At 41.7% G+C, this 24236-nt stretch overlaps 1 protein-coding gene across 1 annotated transcript in view; it reads right to left on the bottom strand.

The window, feature by feature from the left end:
* The window catches only part of mop (tyrosine-protein phosphatase non-receptor type protein myopic), a 39153-nt gene extending 15757 nt beyond the window's left edge, over positions 1-23396 (bottom strand). The window contains exons 1-12 of the mRNA XM_080283724.1: positions 23310-23396; positions 18220-18422; positions 12128-12305; positions 11784-11928; positions 9752-9864; positions 9402-9578; positions 7051-7292; positions 5949-6081; positions 5252-5383; positions 4243-4477; positions 3356-3552; positions 430-3096 (exon numbers count right to left, since the gene is read on the bottom strand). Of these exons, the coding sequence (XP_080139850.1) occupies positions 430-3096; positions 3356-3552; positions 4243-4477; positions 5252-5383; positions 5949-6081; positions 7051-7292; positions 9402-9578; positions 9752-9864; positions 11784-11928; positions 12128-12305; positions 18220-18422; positions 23310-23396 (4509 nt within the window). The remainder of the gene's footprint in view (positions 1-429; positions 3097-3355; positions 3553-4242; positions 4478-5251; positions 5384-5948; positions 6082-7050; positions 7293-9401; positions 9579-9751; positions 9865-11783; positions 11929-12127; positions 12306-18219; positions 18423-23309) is intronic.
* Between the last annotated feature and the right edge of the window lie 840 nt (positions 23397-24236).

Raw genomic sequence — 24236 nt, 5'->3', positions numbered from 1 at the left:
TCAAGGCACAACACTCACAGACATCAGTATGCATTCAGTATTGAGAGAGAGAGTACATGACACGGAGGGGATAGATATTCACTTCCATAAAGATATAGAACTACCCAATGCTATAACCACATCATTTGCCACTAAATTAGCTTAAAATTTTTCAAATGAATTTGCTACTTTACAAGAGCAGAGAGATTCTTATGTACTGTAACATGTGGAGATCCATATTCGACAGCAGTCTTGGGCTGTTAACTTGTCTGTAACTACTAGTACTGTACTAACTGGAATTTAGATTTACGTACTTAAACTCTAAACATACTGTAAAATACATATAATTATATACAATAAAATTTACATCTAAGTCTGCATATTTTATATTAATTAAAACAAATTCAGTAGCCAAAAAAAAAGAGAAACAGCTCAATCCAAGAGACTTACACTGGACACAATGTTGGGCAGATTGGCAGAGGCAGCCTGCTGAGGCTGCAGACTGGTGGCCACGGTGGCAGTCGTGGATGTGAGGTCAGGGGCTGCACCAGACTGAGAACTGGGGGCCACAGCACTGTTTTGAGAGGCTACACTGCTGTTCCCTGTCTCCCCTCCCTGCCGTCCTCCTGCAGGCTGGGGTGTGAGGGGTGACCACTGGGAATTTGCAGGAGATGTGAGTTCAATTCCCGAGAGAAGATCCAGGTTTGAGATGCCTGTGGAAGCCGTGGGTACTGCGGCAGGGGTGGTAGTTGTGGCAGCTGTGGTTGCTGATGTACTCTGTGGCTGCTGCTGTGGGTACTGCTGGGTGGGTTGCTGTGCTCTCTGTGGTTGCTGAGGATACTGCTGTGGATATTGCTGTGGCTGCTGGGGCTGTTGTGGGTACCGGTGAGCTTGAGAGTAGGAATGCTGCTGCTGTGAATAAGGTTGCTGCTGTTGCTGTGGCTGACCAGGTCTTTGTTGTGGAGTCTGATACTGCTGCTGACTACTGTACTGGGCCCACATCTGACCATAACCCTGATTGTAGTGAGCATACTGGCCAGATACCTGTGCAACAGCTTGGCTTGGTTGCTGAACAGAAGCCTCGTTCACTGCTTCAGAAGAATTAGCAGATGCAGCACTGTTTGATGCAGTGCTGCTACTGTAAGGCTGTTGTGGTAGGCCTGACATGCTGGTATTAGTGGGTGCTCCCCCAGCCTGGCTCATGCTTGTTGCCCCAATACCAGCCTGGGGGTAATTGGAATACATATTCCACTGGGGACCATGAGGGTTTGTCTGTGATGTACTCACTACTGTGCTACCAGCAGACACAGCAGCCTGGCTTACAGATGCAATGCCACTTGTATAACCAGTCTGATACCCCTCAGAGGAATAACTGGTCTCTTGACTTGGGTATGTGGGAGTGGCTTGGGTAGAGGGAGTGTGTCCTTTATTGGCATTACCCTGTCCTGCATAGCCACCTTGGTTCATGTACACAACCCCACCTGATGGGTCCTTGGCATCTGGTCGGTAGTTTGCAGAATACATGGACCCTGCCTGACTGTACATGGAAGCAACTGATGTGTTGATGGGAGTCTGGGCAAACTGGTAAGGGTGCTGTGGGAAGGGCTGCTGTGTGGTAGTTGCAGAAGATGTAGGGGTACTGGATGCAGTGACTGTGGCATTTGGATACTGTTGCTGTTGGTAGTGCCCATAATACCCTTGGACACCGCCAGTGGGAGGGTAAGATGCTTGTGGGGCCCCTGAAATATTAGCCTGAGTAGCTCCCTGTCCTCCAGAGCTAACAGTGCCTGTGCCATACCCTGACGTTGCTGCAGCATACCCAGTGCCACTCTGATGCTGTGGTGAAGCCTGTGGGTGGGCATGGTGAGGTGAGCCCTGACCTATACTGCTGCTGGCTGGCCCTGCTGGAGTGACACCACCCACACCCTGGTAGCCATAATAGTATTGTCCACTGTAACCGTAACCAGCTGGGTGTTTGTAACTCCCAGGCTGAGTGGTTGTAGTAGCAGTTTGGGGTGTGGAGGTTGTTGATGAACTGGGAGTACTTCCAGGAGGTACAACTGATGTCTGGGGAGTTGGGTAAGTTGACGTACTGGTGCTGCCTGAATAAGCTGAAGTACTTACAGCACCTGGATATGCTGAAGTACTTGTAGCACCAGGGTATGCCGAAGTACTTGTACCTCCTGTGTATGCTGATGTACTGATGCCACCTGGGTATGGAGTACTGGTGCCACCTGGGTATGCTGCAGTACCCGTACCACTTGGGTATACTGATGCACTTGTAGCACCTGCATATGCTGATGAACTGTTGCTACCTGGATATGCTGAAGTACTTGAAGTACTTGGGTATGCTGATGTACTGGTGCTACTTGGATAAGCAGAGGTGGAGGGTTGATGTGGTGGGTAGTACTGACTCCCTGTGGCACCATATGGAATCTTGTATGGTGAGCCAGAGCTTTGTGGGGCTGGAGATGGTGCAGGAGAGGGGGCAGAGGGTGGGTACGCCGATGTCTGACCGGCAAATCCTGCTGCATACCCTCCCTGCCCACTACAGGAGGTCTGTGGGTCACTCTGCTCAGATCCGAGAGGTGCTGGTCTCATGCTGCTGGAGTATGAGGCACTGGGATCACCGTATATATAGCCTGCTTGACCTGGTGGCTGAGGGGGTGTCACCATACCTCCCACACCACTTCCACCCTTCATGTGCTGCAGGTAATCCTTCAACTTAGGTCCTGTCACTGAGCTTGAGGTAACATCAACACCCGGAGCCTGTGCCAATGAGCCTTTGGGTCCTAAGGAACCACCAGTAAATTTTTTTACGTTGGCAGACAGGACTTCCTCGCGTTCCTCATCCTGCACTCGACACACGGACTTTGCACGAGATGCCAACTTACTCACTTGTCCCTCCAACTTTTTATAAAACTCAAGAGCATCTTCAGCCTTTTTTAAAATGTTGACATAAGCATTGTATGAGGCTGTCAGGGAGGATGTCATTTCATTACGCTGGGCCATGACCTGGTTTGTGAGGCGTCGTGTGGTGGCGTATGCAGCATTGGCTTCAGACAGTGCTTGTAAGATGTTGGTCTGTGCTGTCATGTTCTGCTCTAAAATAGACACCTGAGGGTAAAAGAAATACATGAATATGACATACACAAGGTATACCATATCTATATCTATCTATATCAATCATTCAATCTTTTATTGCCTAACTGGGCTATATCCATCTATATCAATCATTCATTCTTTTATTGCCTAACTGGAAAAAAAAAAAAGTAACATCTTCCATCACCAAAGCCAGCAGCAAAGTAACGACGTATTTTACTATGATCATACAATATAACAATCTTCCAAAGCTTATAAACACGCCATTTCTCACCAGTTTGTCATGCTTCTTGAGTTCATTCTTAAAGAACTCCTCCATGTCCTCCTGACTGGTGACCAACTGTTTAGTGACATCATCACTGTGTATGTCTGCCCTCAGCTGTGCCTCGGCCTTCTCACGCTGACTTTGCATTTCTCGCACTTTTCCCAGCAGCCTCTTCACCTCCTGTTTGGCCGCTGGATCACCCTGACCTACACATCAGAATACAGAGTACAAGATACAATGCGTCTATGCAACTCAAGCTGAACAAATCTTGAATCTGGCTTCTTTGCTGTACAATCTTCTCTCTCAGCCTTGGCTTCTTTAATTTTTGCATAAAAAATAAACTATGATATCTAGTAGAGATCTTTGCATGTCAAATGTTTAACAGGGTATTTAAAGACTTCATCATTAACATCATCATCATTATCCGGACCTTCTTTCCCATCCTAGGGCAGGGTGAGGAGTAGCAATGTCCAGAGAGCCAAAGTTTGGCCCAATTCAATGGGCCACACTTCCATTCACTCATCACTCAAGCCAACAGAACCCTGGCTTTTAAAAAAAAAAAAAAAAAAAAAAAAAAAAAAAAAAAATCACCACATTCTGCAGCTTCACATATACCTATCTGATACAGTCAATCTGAATGCTGTCAAATTATAAAGGGATGCCAAATCCCTGGTTATAAGCTTCTCTGCACAAAATTCATCCATCCAGCTCGGTCTCTTGTTAGTCCTTCAGCCTCACCAACTTCCATACCTCTCTTCCTCACACACTCATGCACCATATCCCTCCACTTGCATCTTACCGGTATATGAAATGATAACAGAGAAAAACAAAGACAGCTAAATAAATAATCCAAAAATACCATAAGTCACAAAGCTGCCCCCATCATAAAGACTGACCTTCTATACTGGCAAGGGAGGGTATTGCAGCAGTGAGTTGGTCGAGGGGCTTGGAGAGTAGCTGGAGGTTGGGCAGGTGTGTAGTGATGGCACGGTGCAGAGCTTGGTTGTTGTCCTGGGCACTCTGCTGCGCCTCCCGATACTTCCCGGCCTCTCGACGAAGCTCAGCCACTATCATGTTGGGTGCTCGTTTGCCCATCATACCCAGGAACTCCTTCTCCTTCTCTTCTTCTGCCTAGGAAGGATGGAGGAACAAAACGACTGGGGTAAATACTGAGAAGCAAGGTCGGGTACAGTTAGTGACAAGTTCCTCTTAATATTCATCCACTTCTATTGCTCATAGCCCTCTTGCATTTACCATGTACAAGAGGCTTGGTGTGTCTTTCTGCCCTTAGATGACACTCCTTAATATGATGAAATTTTGCAGGAGTTTATGCACCATACTTAAAATAAGATTTTATTTAAGCTGAATCTGTTCCCTGAATTTGGATATTGGTTTAAAACCAATAGAGACTCTAAAGTTATCATTAAAGAAAATATAACCACTATACATCTGTACTTTATAACCTACTGTAGTCATGAACCTGGTTATTACTGTACATTATAAAAATGATTTGTATGAAGCAGGGGAACATAAGGATTGCTACCAGTAAGTTCTGTACTAGGACTGATTAGCACACGCAGGCAAGCGCACATACACAAATGCATGCACGCATGTGCACGTGCGTGCACACACACACACACACACACTGACAGAATAATTCATACATGTACAAAAATGACTTATAATAAGCAAACTACAGTACTGTACATACGCTAAAATGGTCTATATTACTGACAAAATTCAGGCACTCCATACTTGAAAATCTTGGCAAGTAATTTAAACTTAATACTGATCAATACAGTGGCTACACATAACGATAAACGCAATTGCCCTGAGATGTGACTGTGCATAACTGGATGTCCACTGGTACATAATATAGGACTGAAAGCTTTTACCATTACCTACCTCAAGCAAAAGCCTAATGTCCTCAAGCATGGCATTGATATCATGGTAGGAGCTGGAGATCTTGGCCATGACGTCAGTGAGGCGCTTGATGCCACTGCAGGCATTCAGCTCAGCGCAGTACTCGACAATCTCCTGCCAAAGAAAGCACAAGTGCTCTTGTTAACTAATGTTTCCACTTCAGTAACTCTATACTCTATCATCACTATAAAGTCACCCATCACATAACACACCCAACTCATGTATTTCACTCTCATAACTTACTTTACCCTTACTATCAAGCCATGCCTCATATTACACCTACTCACCTCATGTAGCTCTCTCTTGTAACTTCCTCTACCCTCACTGTAAAGCTGCTCCTCACAACACAACATACTTCTCACAAAACATTCTCCCTTCTGTACTGTTACCCCTCATAACAGAACACACTTATCTCATGTACTTATCTCCAAAACCAGACACAATTCACAAACAATCCACTCTGCCCTCAATGTAAAGCTACCCCACACACCACAACACACTTACTCACCTCATGTAACTCACATTCACAATACACATACAGTCCTCTCTGCCCTCCCTATTATGCTACTCCTTTCCAAAAGTGAGTCACCTCCAAGCTGAACAAAATTGCCTGGAGGTAGCAACAATAATCTAAGAATAGGTCACTGGATTCAAGGGGTTAATACAGCAGAGCACTGACCTGGGGAAGTCCCTCTAAGCCAGCATCCAAGTCGAGGGAGTCCAGCTGCATAGATGCAAGGTACGTCTCAAGCTCATCATTCTTCTCCTGGATGGCCGACCCTATCCTCCGCAGTAGCTTAGCTTTCTCTTCACTGCAATCGAGGAATAAATAAATATGACACCATTCAAATGAGGGATTACTGTATTCTTTCCATCTGGTCCTTACTTCATCCCCATGGGTTAATAATCTACCACTTACATCCTTCCCACTTTCAAGTTTCTTTCCGCAGTCACTTCCACATTTCCGCACCTTGTTCCAGAATAATTAACTATTTTCAAAGTAATTTGCATTACTTTTTCTTCCGAGATCATCATTTACCTCCTTCTTTTTCCTCTTCACTAGTCTTTTTATAATCTTCTTGTTCTCAATATATTCACTTCTTATTTCAATTGAGCCCCTGTCCTGTAACCACTCTAGCCACTTCTTCTTTTCTATAAACACTAAACCTAGAAAATTAGAATTATTATTTTTTAATATATTCATGGTGCCTTCAGAGTTCCTCTATGAAGCACTGTCATAAAAATAATATGAGACACTCCAAGGAGGAGCTCCAGCTTCTCAGTTTTGACTGTTGTGTGTTTGGCATTGCTCCTGATATGTGTTGCTAATTGAATTATCATCATTTATCATATTCAACACAATAATACAATCATCATTACAATCATTATCATCATCATAACCCCATTTCTTTAAAGTACATGAGATGTGTAGAAAAGAAAAACAAGAATGAGAAATAACGCAAAAGGGAGGAGTGCCACCATTACAATGTCTCACAACAATATACCGTACAGTATCACACTTCAATATCACTCATAATTCAAGTCTTTGTGAAACAACAAGTACAGGACATAAATATTCCACAGCCATTACTACAGTATCAACAGCTTAATCCACATCCTTGTATTTCAGAAAGCTGTACACATAAAAGAAATAGGAAAATGGAATAATTTTCTGTAGAGATACTGAAGGTACTGTATTCTAACCGAAGGCAGCTCAGAAGAAGTCAAAATATGATCCAGATTAACAGATGAAAGAATGGACAAATGAAAATTTTACTGACCTGTACATAGATGATGCCTGATGAGCCTCTAGTGGTACCAGTTTGATGAATATATCTGGGCCAGACACCTCAGGGTCACTGACAGAAAATGGGATGCCTTTCACCAGTGAGGCACCCTTCACCTCAGCAAGGGAAGAAATTGGTGGGACCTTCTCATGGTACACAAATTCATTCTCTTTCTGAGCGGCCGTCAGCTTCCCAGTCATCACATCATTAGAGAAAGTGAGACTCTCCGTAATCAACTGGAAGGTCATAAATATTGCATGAAAATACAAGTACTGGAGCAGTATCTGGTATCAAATATAAGAAAACAGTATGTACAATTATTCATCCACATATGAAAAATGTAGAGACGAAACTATAACTACAGGTATTGTATTTAAGTTTACTCTGATAACACTACATATGGGGAACAAAAAAAGAAAAAGGAATCACTAAATCTTATACCTGTGAGTTCAAATATTTACACTAGGGCAATGCATAATTCTAAAATATGATGATTCTTAAATGACTGATCATCAGTTTACCACCTTAATAATTATTCTATCTGGCATTTTAAAAGCAAAATTCGGATTCCTTTTACCATACAATTGACTTCAAGGTTCTCTAAATGTACAATTTTTCACTCTGCTTTCTTCAAGTACAGTACAGTACAGAATAGTGAAATTTTCTACATTGGGTCTTCCTACTTGTAGCTGTTGCAAACCAGTCCAAGGGTTACATAATCGTATAGACACTGAATATGAACAGGCAAAAGCAACTCAGTAATAGGATACAAATTACAAGTGTTGTCCTCTCTTTACACTCTACCCTCCACTGAAACCAACACAACTAGATGGCATTTAAAGTTCTGTTTCCAAAGCATACTACTGGTGTAGTTGTTCTCAATAAATGCAATACAATATGAAATGCATACAGCCAATCAGATATATATGATGAAGGGCTAACTGGAATGGAAGATTCTATCTATTTGACTGGGATGGATGAATGGAAGGAGTAGAACTATAGCTGTTTTATCTTAACCTGACCTAGATTTTGGTCGTTTGCAGCTAATTTCATTTTGCTCAGTGACAAAATAACACAATGCTGTGGCTCTCCATCCTTTCCACAGCACTTCATGACTTGGAGCATAACCTAGCATTAATCTCTTGCTAAAACCCAATATTAAAGATGAGACATGGCAATTTTAAGCCAAGTTAGAGTAAAATGGATACAATCACTATAGCTCAGCATGAATCCTTACCTGACACAACTATTCCTTATGAAGCTATAGGGTATGAATTCAGATACCATATTCTATGCTTCATGTACCTAGAGATAAGAGTTTTCCTCTGAAACTCTCCACTTCATTTAAATACCTCTATGGGAAACTGGGTGACAATGATGGAATAATGGAAGAAAACTGACAGACAACTAGGTTAATACAATATACTGTAGAAGTTGCTAAGGCACAGCTACGTGAAGATGACACTGGGCACAACACACCTGGCATGCTGGCATCTCACGCATACTCTGGGCTGACTGGTTTAGTCTGCCCAAGTCATCCTTGTCAACAAACAATAGTAACAAAAAATAAATCAATTTAGGTTCACAAGGTTGCACTGAAGAGAACTTAGACTACATCCATTTTAAAAGCATATTATACATATGTCATCACCATCACCACCATCCTGACCTCCTTTCCCACCCCAGGGCAGGGTGACGAGTTGCAACGTCTAGACCGAACAAGTTTGCCCACTCCAATGGGCCACGCATCCATTCACTCATCATTCAAGCCCCCAGAATCCTAGCTCTATTTGATATGTTAAAAACTTTCATCACATTCTGTGGCTTCTCATAAACGCATCCGATAGAGTCAATCCGAATGGTGTCACGTTCAAAAGGGGTGACAAATCCCTGATCATGAATTTCTCCTCACAACATCCATCCATCCAACTCTATCTCTTGTCAGCCTCCCAGTCTCATTGACTTCCAAACCTCTCTTCTTCACACACTCATCCACTATACCCTTCCACCTTCTCCTTGGCCTACCTCACTTCCTCTCTCCTTCAAATTCACTCACAACTTCAGTACAATTTCACTCACACTATTCAACTTTCCATGATGGTTCATTTACAATTTAAACAACATTGACAGAACCCGCCTTTGCCTAACCTTACTTTCTAATAAATTTTAGGAATAAAAATGAGGACAATGCTACTCTATCCCAATTGATAGGGAGTTTATTGACAATGTTTCCAACTCCATCATTCAGTGGGTCTCGTCTTGGTTCAATATAATACTTTGGTTGTTGGAAAAAATAAATAAATAAATAAATAAAATAATCACTGCATGGAAAGATAAAACCTCACCTCCTGCTGCTCTAAATTCTTGGCAAGTTTTGATGCCTCACCCAGTGCATCAACAGCAGCCTGGTAGTATGCGACTCGCTCCCCCATCTTCTGCTGTTCCTCCGCCTGCATCCCCTGGTACAGTAGTGCAACAGCTCCGTGGTATGACATCTTGAACTCACAGTACTTACGCCACATCTGTCGCCAACCAGAAACCATCATTATCATGACCTTTTTCCTCGAATCTAAGGATGAGGTGTGAAGAGAAATAAAAAATCAAAGGTAAGTTTGTCACTCCAATTAGCTCCTTTAACCACTACTCTACAAGCATGTCATTATTTTATGAAGTACTGTACACTTACAGTACATACCTTCAGTTTCCTAGAGCCAACAATCTCTTGGATGGTTGCATCACTTGATTTACCAGACCACAGACTCTTCATTGCCGTCTTTAAGTACTCTACAACCTGCATGGCAACTTTTGCTGCAAACACAAAAACAACAGTTATTACATTGTGTCCGACTCTACAGAGACAGGGAATGTATGGGTAGCTCCGGTACTATATTCTTCTTCCCCATTTCATGGGTATATTGATAGATATGGATTAATACAGAATGATGGTAAACATGAAAACTAATAAATGTACAGATAAATACATACAGTATATACAGTTGAGAAGATTAGGAGAAATACACTGAGGTGGTTTGGACATGTGGAGAGAATGGAGAATGAAAGACTGACTAAGAGGGTGTATGTGGGTGAGGTGGAGGGAGGGAGATGGAGGGGTAGACCAAGGATGAGGTGGAGGGATGGAGTTGAGAGGTATATGAGGGAGGGGAGAGTGAGTTGGGGGGAGGGTAGTCAAATGGTGGGTGACAGAGAGACTTGGAGGCATTTTGTCTGCAGCCACCCTTTGCGGGATTAGGGCGTCGGGCTATAGATAGATAGATATTTTTTTTAACATTCAAGCAGTGAGGGATATATATACAGTATACTGGGGGAAAAAAAAAAAAAAAAAAAAAAAAAAAAAAAAAGTGGAATCTACTAAATCGTGCACTTCTAAACAGCTGATGCACAATATGTGGCAACATCATGCAACAGTTTGTAATATTAGTAATGCACAGGAATTACACATAATTCACAACTGCAGCCTCAAAATTGAAGCTTTTCTGATGCCTCCTGTAATACGTGCCACCATTACCTCAAGCCTGCGCATCCAGCCGGTCGTTAACCCATCATAGTTATGCAAGGCAATTACTAAACCACTCATATTCAAGTATAGCACTTATTTTTTCCTCTGTGCTTCCTCCGCCTGCCCAGTGTTACCATGGGCAATCATAACCCTCCTAAGCCTACAACTCTTTGAGGAACGGGGAAGAAGAAGCAAATGTTAACTTACACCAAAAAGCTAGATGTAACAAGGAATATTAAAGGTGGTGAGAAAGAAAGCCAAAGTTGCCCACCATTATGGACACAATGAGGATGATCTCTCCAAATGGCCACGATGTTTACCAACTACCTCTCCAACTGGATGCGTCAGGGTATCACGCATTCTAAATCCTGATTTATAGCTTTCACAGGTAAATTTATAAAAATACCCAGTAGCTGTGGTAATCCAGGAATAATAAGTAACCTGTGAAAGATTCATTTCAATAGAAAATATGGAAAGGCCATGCCCATTTGGTAAAGAATTAAGCTCAACGAATCAACAACTCATACAACGACAAGAAGACAGCTTAGGGCGACAACACCATCACTTCCATTCCCTCCACACTGGACTTTGAGGGGTTTCTGAGGGAAGCTGATGAGAAGGACGTGGCACAGGCACAGAGGCGGCAGCATGAGGAAGTAGCAAACTCGCCTCATGCCGAAAGGCCGTAGTCCACCTCAAGCCACTGAACTCATCCTCCCTCCTCTGTCCACTCAAGCAACATTGTCCAGTCACAGTAAGGTAAGGCAAGAATCTTACAATATTGTTCGTTTCTATTAAATATGCTTTACTAATTTCGTTTCCAAGTTGTTAGTGTTTGCCAGTAACCAGTCTAATATGGTCTGGGGGTTAGGGGGGGAAACTTTTCCAAGATGACAGACTCATAAGTAATTTTCCCCATAAGGAATTATCTCTAACTTGCGGAATTCTCAAATCACGGCATGTGCCCAGCCTCATGAGTTCGTGATTTAGGAGATTCCACTGTAGAATTAACCGCAGGGAGAACAGCAAACACACTGTTCTGTACACAGCACAGGAACTTCAATAGGCAATTTCTCTCCAATTTACTGTGGACCTGATAACAAAAACAAACATCAATAAAAGTGAACTGTAATGAGGGCTACCAGTATGCAACTTTACTACATGCTCCTTACCCATCTCAGATACATAAACACACACAACAGATACTGACCAATGATGGTTGGCTTGCGGTTGTCAGTCATGCTCTTCTCCAATATACACTCCTGTGCCTGGGCCAGTGCCACATTGTACATGAACGTGAGCAGCGTTGGGCTCAGGTCCGACTCTCTAGGCTGAGGGTACGTCTCTCGCAGGTGCTGGAAACAACATAATTATTGGGTAATTCAAGTTATCCCTTTCATTATAATCATTTTTTTTTTTTTTTTATTCTTTTTGATGTCCCATGCAATCATACTTACCTCATGTGACCTCTTGCATCAAAACCTTGAATAATCAACTAAACATTATACCCAACTGACCAGAAATGCATGACAAAACGTGTTCTCTTCCACCTACCTGAAATGCCCATGCAGCACACTGGAAGTGAGTACAGCTGATCTTCATGCCATCAGGAGTGTTCCTCGGATCCATGGCCCCAAGGTCCGTGTGAAGGGCCCCAATGTTATAAAGGATGCATGCCATCTCATATTTGATGTCCGTAACATTATATGCAACACTTGAGTAAATGTCATACCTGAAATAAAACACACATGTTATCATATTTGTAGAGCACTGTATTGTGCATTAATTATCCTGAGTCTGAAACAGAGATGGGTACTCTAATGATAACAGTTTGTTTGATTCTGCTCTTACATACACTGAAAGGGTACAAAGGAAGGAAGAGAGAAAGCACAAAAGAATGACTAGCTGCAGGAGGTTTGCACATTCCTGACATAGGTGGGCAGCCCTACTGTATGTGTTCATTGTTCAAGCCATACTTTTCACACTCTGTAGGGCAACACAACTTTAAGACAAAAAGATTAATCATTTTGTACAGGAAAAGTGACCTGCCCCTGTCTAATGCTTGTATGCAGATGCACAGCCACTGTAAGAGACTCTATGAAGTGCAAAATGATTTTTGAAGGGTGAAAATGCATGTGGAAATTTGTTCCAATAGTGGCAGTGTTTGTGAGTGGGGGTCTGTATGTCATGGAAGGAACCTTAATGGGGTGTGCACATATCAAACATATGCAAGAACATTTAAATGGATTCACTTGAATGTTCACACCCAGTAGTCAGAACCTAAATTGACTGGCTGACAAACATGTTACCAACCCCACCACCAGATGATCCTGTGAAAAAGAGAATGAGAGAGAAACAGAAGTATGTACTTATGTACTGTAGCAGTTAGCTTGCATATGCCTGACTAAGGCAGGCAGCTCTACTGAACACATCCCATTTGTATCAAAGATGATAACTACAACATCTTTGTTATTATAACATGACCTGACATCATCATTAACCACCCTGATCTTGCCCTACAGTACATACACAAAAGGTCCTGGTTATAATCTCCACCGCTGCCTCAGTACGGTACAGTACAATACAGTGTGGTATGGTACAATATTAAGCTCAAGATTATTACATATACCCTCACCCTCCCCTACGGTGGGAAAGGAGGTCCAGATGATGATGATGATATAAATGTAATGAGGTTTAGTGATGGGTGGGGGCGCTCACCATCCACTCACTCGATGTAGTGCTGCTGTTGGGTGTCCGCCCTTTCCTCTCCTCCATCCTTCTTTCCTTCCATCCTCTTCTGTCTTTCTTTCCTTCATTCTTTCCTTGCCCTTCTGCCAATGGGTGACTTTTCACTCCCTCTTCTGTCTGTTTTTCCTTCATTTTTTCCTCTTCCTTTTGGCTGTGGGTGACTCTACACTGAGTGACAAGTCAAATGGTTTCCTGAACACCAGGAAACCATTGACTACACTGAGTGGTAACCATATAACCAAATTTTGGCGCCTGGTGGTTTAGTGGGTAATTATTGCACTCCAATCGGATTGAGCCCATGAATCCAAGGGGTGGTTGGGGTTGATTGCTCATGTAATGCCACTCAGGGATGAGTGAAGCTGGTCACTCTCATCTTAACTGTTGGGACCAACTGCCTAGCCCCGGGCTCCTACGCTCCTCACGGGACAATGTAGGATTGGATGATGGATGGATGGATGGATGGATGTTTTCACAGTATGAACCATACCATCACAGTACGTACGATCACCCAAACAAGTGATGACTTGCTCCAAAACTCCCCAGCTTAGCCAACATTCACTTGATTGGAAGTTAGGAGATGGACACAGTCTTTGCCTGCCCTGCAAACATTATTTATGGTGTTAAAAAAATTAACCTTGAAAAAATATTAGTTTAGGCTTAATTTTTTAAAAGGTCAATAACATCACCATCATCATCTAATCTTGTGTTGCCCCATGAGGAGCACAGCAGCCCGGGGCTAAGCAGGTTGGTCCAGACATTTAAGATAAGAGTGACCAGCCTCACTCATCCCTGAGTGGCAATATGTGAGCAAAACACTCCAACCACCCCTTGGATATGGAAACCTGCACAGGCTCAATCCAATTGGAGCACCTTAATTACTCACTAAACCACCAGGTGTCATAATTTGGTTATATGGATACCACCCAGCATAGTAAATGGTTTCCTCATGTACAGGAAACCATTTGGCTTGTCACTCAGTGTTGTCACCCACAGGCAGGAGGAGGAGGAAAGAATGATGCAAAAAAAAGACAGAAGAGAGAGTGTAGGGTTACCTGTAGGCAAAGGGAAGAGGAAAGAATAAAGGAAAGAAAGATAGAAGAGGATGGAAGGAAAGAAGGAAGGAAGTGAGGAAAGGGCAGTCACCCGAGAGCAGCACTACACTGAGTGAGTGGATGGTGAGTGTCCCCACCAAACAACTGAAAGTTCATCCATCCATCCATCCATCATCCAATCCTACATTGCCCCATGAGAAGCGTAGGAGCCCAGGGCTAGGAAAGTTGGTCCTGGCATTTAAGATGAGAGTGACCAGCCTCACTCATCCCTGAGTGACATTACGTGAGCAATAAACCCCAACCACCCCTTTAATTAGCTAAATAAAAAACATCTGGCATATTTCCACTCGTCGTCACGATTCATGCCAGCAGCGTTACCAATGTGGCAATTTCCCACTAAATTTAGAGGCTTTAAAAGCTATTGGCCTGGTAAAAATCTAAATATTTTCTGTATGACATTCTTTTAAAGTCCCGTCTGGCATTTTTTTTTTCCTTAATTTCCCTCAGTCTGTTGGATTTTTACCACTTTTGAGACTAATCTAGCAGATTTCTATAATTTTCCCTTGGCAACACTGCATGCCAGGCATTAAGTCACTCAATCACTATCATGCCAAGGAAGAGTGTGGTTGTGTCTCAGCTTTTGTCACAATCCCTCCCACCATTTTTTAAACACTCCTTTTTGTCTTTAATTCTCTTCACTGATGCACTCCCGCTTTTGACTATCATCCTCTCCCTCTTTAGTTCTTTCATGAAACTGCCATACATATTTTATTACAAGTTGGATTTTCATTGTATTAATAAAAATGCCCAATTTTCCCCCAATAATTGCACTGGTTTCACCAACTTCACTGAATTCCGGCAGATAAATTTGTTCTTGATAGCAACAGAGGTGGTTAAGGGTTGCTCTTGGGTAGATGCAATAATTTGTCTGTCTGTTTTTTGTGTTGTGCTACGAGGGGCTCCATTTGGCAAATTTTCTATGTTCTACCTCTATATCGTTTACCTATCCGTCAACTGTCCTCTTCTTAATGTTAAGCTGCCAGCATATCTGTCTTGCTGGAACAGCTGCTAAATAAAGAGCAATAATCTGCTTGCACTAACAGGCTGTAGTATCGTGCTGTCAAGCCATTTTGCTTACAGTGCTCACAGGTTTTCCCACGTAAATATCATCCCACACAGAATTAAATGTGGATAATATTACAGTAATCCCTCTACTATCCTATGTAACAGAGCCAAAGGCATGTCCCGAATGTGCTCTCGTCCGGAAAGTGGGCCCCTAGCTCCTGGACTGGTACTTAAGGACCCTAACCCTGCCTGACTTTGAAAACCACCTAAATAACTCCCTACTGGAAATGCATAGCACCTATTTAAACCTATTTAAGGCCCTACTCACACCAATAATGGACATAAAGCATGAAATAAATGAAAAGGAACCAAAGAATGAGGGATTAGAAGTGACTGTACCTCAGCCAGGGTACTTACAGCACATTTGTGGCTGGTTTTTCTAAGGTTTTGGCAGTGGTGAAAATGCTCTTGAAGCACATACAGTAATCCAGTGTTGTGCTGCACTTAGTTCTTTGCACTGTGAGTTATAATTGTTTAACACTGCACATTGTTCTTAACTGCACCACACCAGTTTCAACCGCCAATTTGCACTCCACAGTTAATCTTTTGCACTCTAAATTCTAATTTCTTAACACTGCACAACACTGTAAATTCCCATGTGGTCTAGTGGCGAGGTATTGCAGTTTATTCATAAAAAATGAGCACGCGTGGCTTCCATTGCAATAGGCATCTACTCGCCATCGAAGTTACGCAGTAACTGTTGGGAGTGTTGGTGACAGGGAAACAAAGTTGCCAGATTGCAATGGCCACATTACCAAACTCCTCAATTTTCACTACCAAATTCATAAAGCTAGCATTTATTCTTCACTAATTATATATACATGGGGATATACATGTAATCACTCTTCTCATAATTAACAGCATGATGATTATTTTCACACTATGTTGGCTAGCAGATTAATCAGAGAGAGCAAACAATCCACCATCTCTATCCTGTGTATCCTCATACATGTGAAAAATCCATTTGGTAATGCATTATTCTGATTCATTACCAAACAAATTTTTCATTACCAAATTGGCCCACATTTGGTAATGAAAAATACCAAATGGCAACCCTGACAGGGGAGGGGGGAGGGGGAGAGGAAGGAAAGAGTGAAGGGGCCGTGGTGTAAACCAGCTGTTCAGTGCCGCGCGGTAATTTCAAATTACGGGTGGGAAAAAATTTGGATTTTGGGGGGATTTTTTTCTTTTTTTGGCCATTTCTGGGTTCCAAAGGTTCAGGCCCACAATGTCCAGTAGGCCTAAGTGGGGTGTCTGGAAAGTGGGCATCCGGAAAGTACGCGGATTACTATATATTCTCCCTATGTGTCAGCAAGTGGGTTGGTGGAGGGTTAGTGCCCCTCCCCGTAAAACAAATAACTCAAAGTCAAATGGCCACCCCTTACGGGATTATGGTGTCTGGCAATAGATAGATAGATAGATATTATGCTTTTAGATGTTTGTTTTCTGATTTGATAGCACTCCTGATTCTGACATTACAAATATCTGTGGGTTTTATTTTATGTGACATTTTTCCTTCAGTATTGTTGATTTAGGATGTAAAATGTGTATTACAAGAATTTCTCTGCATTTTAACCCTGATACCGTTGAGCGATAGGGCATGCGTTTCACATTCTTTCATACGGTTAAGCCTCAACTCCAGTACAGTAAAACCTCAATATAATGGACTTCAACAGTATGGAATTCGCTTTCATCAGAATCAAGGAGCTATCTATAGCCCGACGCCCTAATCCCGCAAAGGGTGGCCGCAGACAAAACGCCTCCAAGTCACTCTGTCACCCACCATTTGACTCCCCTCCCCCCAACTCACCCCCCCCTCCCTCATATACCTCTCAACTCCATCCCTCCACCTCATCCTCGGTCTACCCCTCCCTCTCCCTCCCTCCACCTCACCCACATACACCCTCTTAGTCAGTCTTTCACTCTCCATCCTCTCCACATGTCCAAACCACCTCAGTGTATTTCTCCTAATCTTTTCAACCACATCCACATCTACCCCACAACGTTCCTTCACTTCTTCATTCGTCAACCTGTCCCTCCATGTCACTCCACATGCTCCTCTCAAGTAACTCATTTCCACTGCTCTCACTCTTGCCGGACTAAATTCTTATATCGGAAAAAGTCCAATTAAGCCAGAAGCAGTCTGGACTGCCTGACCACTTCAGGTATGTTCACCACAATATGGTAAATAAAAGACATGTTTACAGTGTACAGTACAGTATTATTATATGTATATTATACCATTTGATTACTGCAGTGAATGTATAATACAGTGCAGTACGTCAAAGGTAGTGAAATGAGTTTAAAAACCGTTGGAGCGATCCGGACTAATGTCCGATTTCTCAGAAAAAGTCTGTGATAGGAGGGGGAAGTCTGGATGTCGCTTTTGTAGGAATTTTGCTTTTTTCAGAATAGCTTGGGCCCTCATTATCCATTACAGTGAGGTTTTACTGTACAGTATATTGTGGTTTCCTCTTTCATAATGCGAGATACAGTATATACACAAAAAACACTAATCTATTGCTTTTTGGAGTTGTTTACCTAAATACTCCTGTTTCCAGTGTGCAATATAAGAAATACTGTATAACTAAGCTGTGACAGTTGCCAGATACCATTTTCTGAGCAAGAGGTACTGGGAATCGGGTCATCACTTCTTTGGGCATTTGTACCAATAACCACAGGAGGTTTCAGTCTGGCAGAGGGTCTAATAAAGTTACTCACCAGTTAAATGTTATGGAAATGGCTGGATTATCTGTGAATGGAAATCTGGAGAGAAGGAAATGCAGCTGGCAGTAATATTTCTTGAGAAGGGAGCAGCCAGTGAAGTCATGTGGTGCGTGAGTGGCACTGGCTCGCAGACTCTCCAACTCATGGATCTCTGAACTATAGCTGTCTGGGTCTTCATTGTAGTGTTCTCGAATGTACTGGAAAAGTGGACATTACATTTTTATTATGGTGCAACTGATGATAAAGGAAGAGCTGAAACAGTGAGATGTATTGCTGAGGAATTAATAAATCGAAATACAGACACACTAAAGACTGCATTTGGTACTGTACAGATAAGAATGTCCAAAGACTTTACTGAACTGCGAAATGCTCTTCACCTGACCTTGCCAGCCATGGTAGATTGGAAGTTGGACTGACTGAAATATTTTGCAATACAACATTTGATAAAAAATGAGATTGTATGAAAAACCATACCAGATAGCTGTTACATACAAATCAATGTATACTGGTAAATGGAAATAAACAATCATGCTCTATACAAATTGAACTGCTATAGACATAAACTGAAATGAGCTGTATTTGGGGCTGAAAACTATGCTACATGGAAATTCATCTTCAGTGTTGGGAATTATGCAAACTAATGATACAACACATTTTCTTCTACAAAGTATGGTAAACAATAATTCATAATGCTGCAGTACTTAGAAAAGTACAGTGCAGTACAGTACAACCTCACTATAACAGACTGATTGGGGCCCAAGCCAGTCCAAAAAAAGCAAAAGTCTGATAAAAGTGACATCTGGATTTCCCCCTGCTAACCCGGACTTTATCCAATACATCATACATCAGTCCGGATCTCACCAACAGTCTTTCACCGTGGTGTCACCAACTGTTTTCATTACCATTGCAATAATGTACTGTATTATACATTCACCACAATGTTCAAATGGTTTAGTACTGTATATATTATACTGCAGTACTGCACTGTATACTGATATGTCTTTTATTTACAATATTGAGGTGAAAACAATTATCATACCTGAAGTGGTCCATTGGTGGAGTCTGTACAGTAGAGATGACTGTCATGGAGAGGTATGTGATGCACTTATTTAACTTAAATGCACTTATACCAAACCAGTACTGTACTGTAATGTACTTTAAAGCACAGAATCAGAACTTAATTTTGAAACTTAAATTACCGGTATACTGTACAATACTACACACTTATAGCTAAAGGTGTTCCATTAATGTTAGTATTGATATTAATGTAGACCACTTTTCTAAATTTTTAGCACTTAGAAAATACTTCATTGTTACAACTCAATTTTAAACAATTTTCCCCAAAAAATAAGTGATGCAACAGCTGCTCCAGACTGAGGTCAGGCAATCAAGACCACTTCTGGCTTTATCAGACCTTTCACGATATACTGTACTGTATACAAATTTAGTCCAGTCAGCTCCTTGAGTCTGCTACAAGTGAATTTCAGTATGCTGCACTGTACTGAGGTCCACTATATCGAGGTTATACTGTACAGGTCCTCCCCTACTTACAAACCATTGACTTACAAATTTGTACTTTCAGTAAAATATTCAATAAATTACATGGGGTTACATGAAATATTCAACACTTTATTATAAAACAGACTTTGTGTTAATTATATTGCCCAACTGCAGATTAATGTAAGTGTTCTAAGCACGTTTAAAAGGCCTGGTAGACTTGGCTAGGCTATGATGTTTGGTTGGTTAGGTGTATTAAATGCATTTCCGACTTACGAAAAAGTCAACTTACAAGCAGTTTCTTGAAACATAACCTGTTTGTATGTAAGGGAGGACCTGTATTTCCAAAACCTGTGTTGCTGCTGAACTGCTGTAATGCACATTTCCAACAAAAAATTTGTAGGGGTAAATGGTTTCTCCAAAAATAAAGATATTTTGTACAAGAATATTAAAATTTAATGTGTAAGTACCAGGTAGTTATACTTTATTTCCCCACTTTCACAAAAAGTTTATCATTATCACTGTTATTATCATTTTCTCCTGTAAACACACAACTGCATGGAAAAAATGTGTCACTTGTCAGCACAACCTTATCAGTGCAGCTGCTTTTGATATTACAGTTCAGTTAATTTCATCTTGCTTGGAGGTCTCTCAGAACCCTTTCAGTATGTACTGTATGTTTATTTTTTTCTATTGCAATTTATATATGACTTAAGAAAGATACTGTACTGAAAAGGTTACCCAGTATTTTTTTACACAGACACAGTCATGCTCCATGATATTTTTTGTGCTCCATGACATTTTCTTGACAATTTACAATAGGGTTCTTCTCTATGGCATTTCTTTCACAAAGGTGTCCTTATGGGGTTTATATTTTATGTGCAAACAATTACATCACCTATGTATGGTGCCAATGACCCGGGTATGCTCATACTAAGATCATTCATTCATTCATTGCCAGACGCCATGTATCCCAGACGGGGTGGCCAAGGGCTTAGAGTTAATTGTTTTACGGGGAGGGGCACTAATCCTCCACCAACCCCACTTGACACGTAGGGATGCATTGCTTAAAATGCTTTACGACCCTGCTGCCCTCTATTAATGTTTCTCCTCCTCAGGTGAGTTTTTCCATGCAGACTCTTAAATCATCCACTCAATGAGCACCTTGTACTAGGATTAGAGCATAATTCTTCCGAAGCTAGGGCAACAGCCAATCAGGGATGACCTGACATAGCTAGCCCCCATGACCTACAGGACCCACTCAAGGAGGCAAGCTGAGGTGAACCATTTCAAACCATGGCTGCATTGTGTGAAGGTTGTTCTGTGAGAAACCCACCACTTCCTCATCCACATGGCAAGACTGTGCAAGCTTTTTGGACACTTGAAGTCGCTAGGTATAACCCAATGATTATGGAAAATCCTAAGGCTTTTTGCATTACAGCAAACTCCTAATTACTGTCACTGCAATACCTGATCAAATACAACATCTGGCGCTGCTGGCCTGCATCTATTGAAGTAACATCCTGCACCGAAACAGAAAGTAACCAGCGGTTCTATGTAATATCCAGCGTTGCGGTGTATTAACCAGCTTGCAATTGGTAGCCAACTCGCATTTTATTACTGCATTATGGTACTGTACTATTTCATTATTAGATCCTTTACTCATGGGAAAGTTATTAGGGTAGAAGTTCGAGACAGACAGTAATGCAATCTCCAGTTCAATGCTGAATACTGAGCTGATGGGAGGGGGGGGGGGTACTTTTTGCTTTAACTAGCATTGGGTCTGGGTAAATTACAATGGATAACTGAGTTTACCTGTACTGTACTATGATAACGCTGACTAATGTCTCGCTGCATGAGAGCACAGCCTTAACAAAACACCAGCATGCTTGAGAATATGTGCTTGTTCTTGTAGGCATGGAGGGTCACACCCAGTGCACTCAAGGTGTGTCAAGGTCACTGCTGATTGGCTAAGCCAAAGCTCAGGCTTAGACACTTTATAGTAGTTCTAACAAGACTCATATTCCATGCCATGGTCATGGCAAGTAATGTTCAAGATGATCATAAACCCCCTAAAGATGCATTTCCATAGAAAATACCATAAACATCCCTTATTTTGGATTTTTTTTCTCTTTTGTTGCACCTCCATCCACTGGTTATATCATTGTACTCTACATGACATTATATCCTCAAATCATGGGGGGGAGGGCTTTTCTATGAGATTTCCATTGCAAATGTATATTTATGGAGGTTTCATTATCATCTATCTATCTATTGTCAGACGCCTCAATCCCGTTCGGGGTGGCCACAAACAAATCGCCTCCAAGTCGCCCTGTCCCCCGCCATTTCACTGCCCTGCTCCCAACTCACACCCCCCCCTCTCTCATATACCTCTCCACCCCATCCCTCCATCTCATCCTCGGCCTCCCCCTCCCTCTTCCCCCCTCCATACTACGTAATTTTTCCAATCATGACATGCGATCTGCACCCTAAGACAGCTCCCATCCCCAGCAGTGCTGAGGCAGCTAGAGGCCTAAACTACACCTTCTCCCAATGGTAAGCTGCTTTTGGTTTAATTTTCTTTAGTGTTTTAGCTTTTTTACTTTTTGGGGTGTGGTCAGATATGGAATAAAATCAACAAAGTCTATCAAAACATTGTATATCACCTAGCCAGATACTGAATAAAATCTAAATCGATCGAAATGTATGAAAAACCTACCCAAAGCGAACCTAACCTATCATAACCAAACTAAACCTAACCTTGTCCTAACTAGGATGTAACCTTGAAAAGCAGGTTACCTCTGAAAGATATAGTTCAGCCTCTTCGGTGCCACCAGGGATGGAAGCCATCACAGGATGGTCATGTGTCACTGTCAGAGAAATTGCCTACAGAATTACACTGAAGCCTCCATAAAGATGCATTTGCAACAGAAATGCCATAGAGAAGACCCCCCACCACCAATAATTTGGGGACATGATGTCCCAGAGCACACAAATAATACAAGGATGTGGATTTAACGAGGGAAAATTAAACACTTACCTTGATGAGAAAATATCATACAACACATCAGAAAAACCATCAGGCACTGATGAGGCAAACCATAAAATGCCTGACAATAAAGCCTACAAGTAGTCATCTCAGGAAAGGCATCCTGTCCTGTGTGTTAGCTTAATCAATGAGCCTTATGAAATTAGATATAATTTTACTGCTTCTGGCCAAATATTATTACTATACTGATTCAATTTTAAGACAAGCTTTTTTTTCCCCCTAACAAATTGTCAAGCCAATTCAAACTGGCTGTGGTGGAAATGACTATGTATACCTAATTTAGTGAACATTAGTAACATATAACGTATTAACTGAAGAAAGCTGCGACCAAATTAAATTACATCTTTATCGATCTGAGACTGTAAGTTGTCCTTGTATCCCGTATCATAATGACGAATATAACTTTTAGAAGTAAGCAATGCATGCCATTGCCCCGAAAGACCCAACCCACTACAAGCTTCTCTCTTTGGAAGCAAAGATAGGTCAACTTTCATTCTTTTCTATCACCAGATAAGGAGATTATATAGCAGTAACTCACCTGCCTTAGTTTGGGACCAAATTCTACACTTTCAGCGCTAGTTTTACGATCAAAACCAAGCATAGGCAGTCGCGGCACTGCCTCCATTTTTCAATGTCAACAAGTTCCAATAATACAAAGGAAAGGTAATAATTGTAATACTAATTACGCACTCAGGTGAATATATTGATAACAAACAAGGCAGCCTCAAGCGATTATTTTACTACATAAAAAAATACTTCATTCCACTTATGTTGGCAACTTTTCCTATCTTTTGAAGAGTCGTGAGAGTCACAATGAATGTGATCCTGACAGTCAGGTGACACCACGTCACTCTTGCAGACTTATAATTTAATTATCAGCGTTTTCCTTCTTAAGACAATGAAACTAACGCTTTCCTACGTCTTACATTTACTGAACATTGTACCCAGTAAACCGTATTCATGACACTGTTGGCCATACTTGTAAATACAGTATACAATATTCCTTACGGTACATGTGTTTGACACTAGAATCAACTTCGTATCAGCTGAAAATATATACTACGTGTTTCTTCTTACAATATACAAAATTTTTCGAAGCACAGACTGTCTACGTAAAATTCAGTTGGTGTATACACTGTACTCCATGGTGTATGTTGGCTTCCGTGGGCAGTCTTCATTAAAACCCCATATCCCTAATTCAAGGAAATATGGACTGAAAAAGACAAAGAACAGTATACTGAATGCCTGTGAATCATACATTAGTCAAGCCTTAAAAATTATTGATCTCACCCAGTCACAAGTCTTCCACACTTTTCATATAACTCAAAACATCTGCAGGGTAGCTTTTCAACCATTGCTTACGGTCAAGCTGAACCAAAACCAACCTTTGTCATGTACACCCTCATAATCTGCACTCATCTCACAATCCTTCATCAATGCTTTTGCTTCCTCAGCTCCCATACTT

Source organism: Coenobita brevimanus, chromosome 98 (genome assembly GCF_032717465.1).
Source record: "Coenobita brevimanus isolate Jiangsu-jjx chromosome 98, ASM3271746v2, whole genome shotgun sequence".
NCBI lineage: Eukaryota > Metazoa > Arthropoda > Malacostraca > Decapoda > Coenobitidae > Coenobita > Coenobita brevimanus.
The sequence above is the reverse complement of the archived record's forward strand: the minus strand, read 5'-3'. Positions and strand labels throughout refer to the sequence as shown.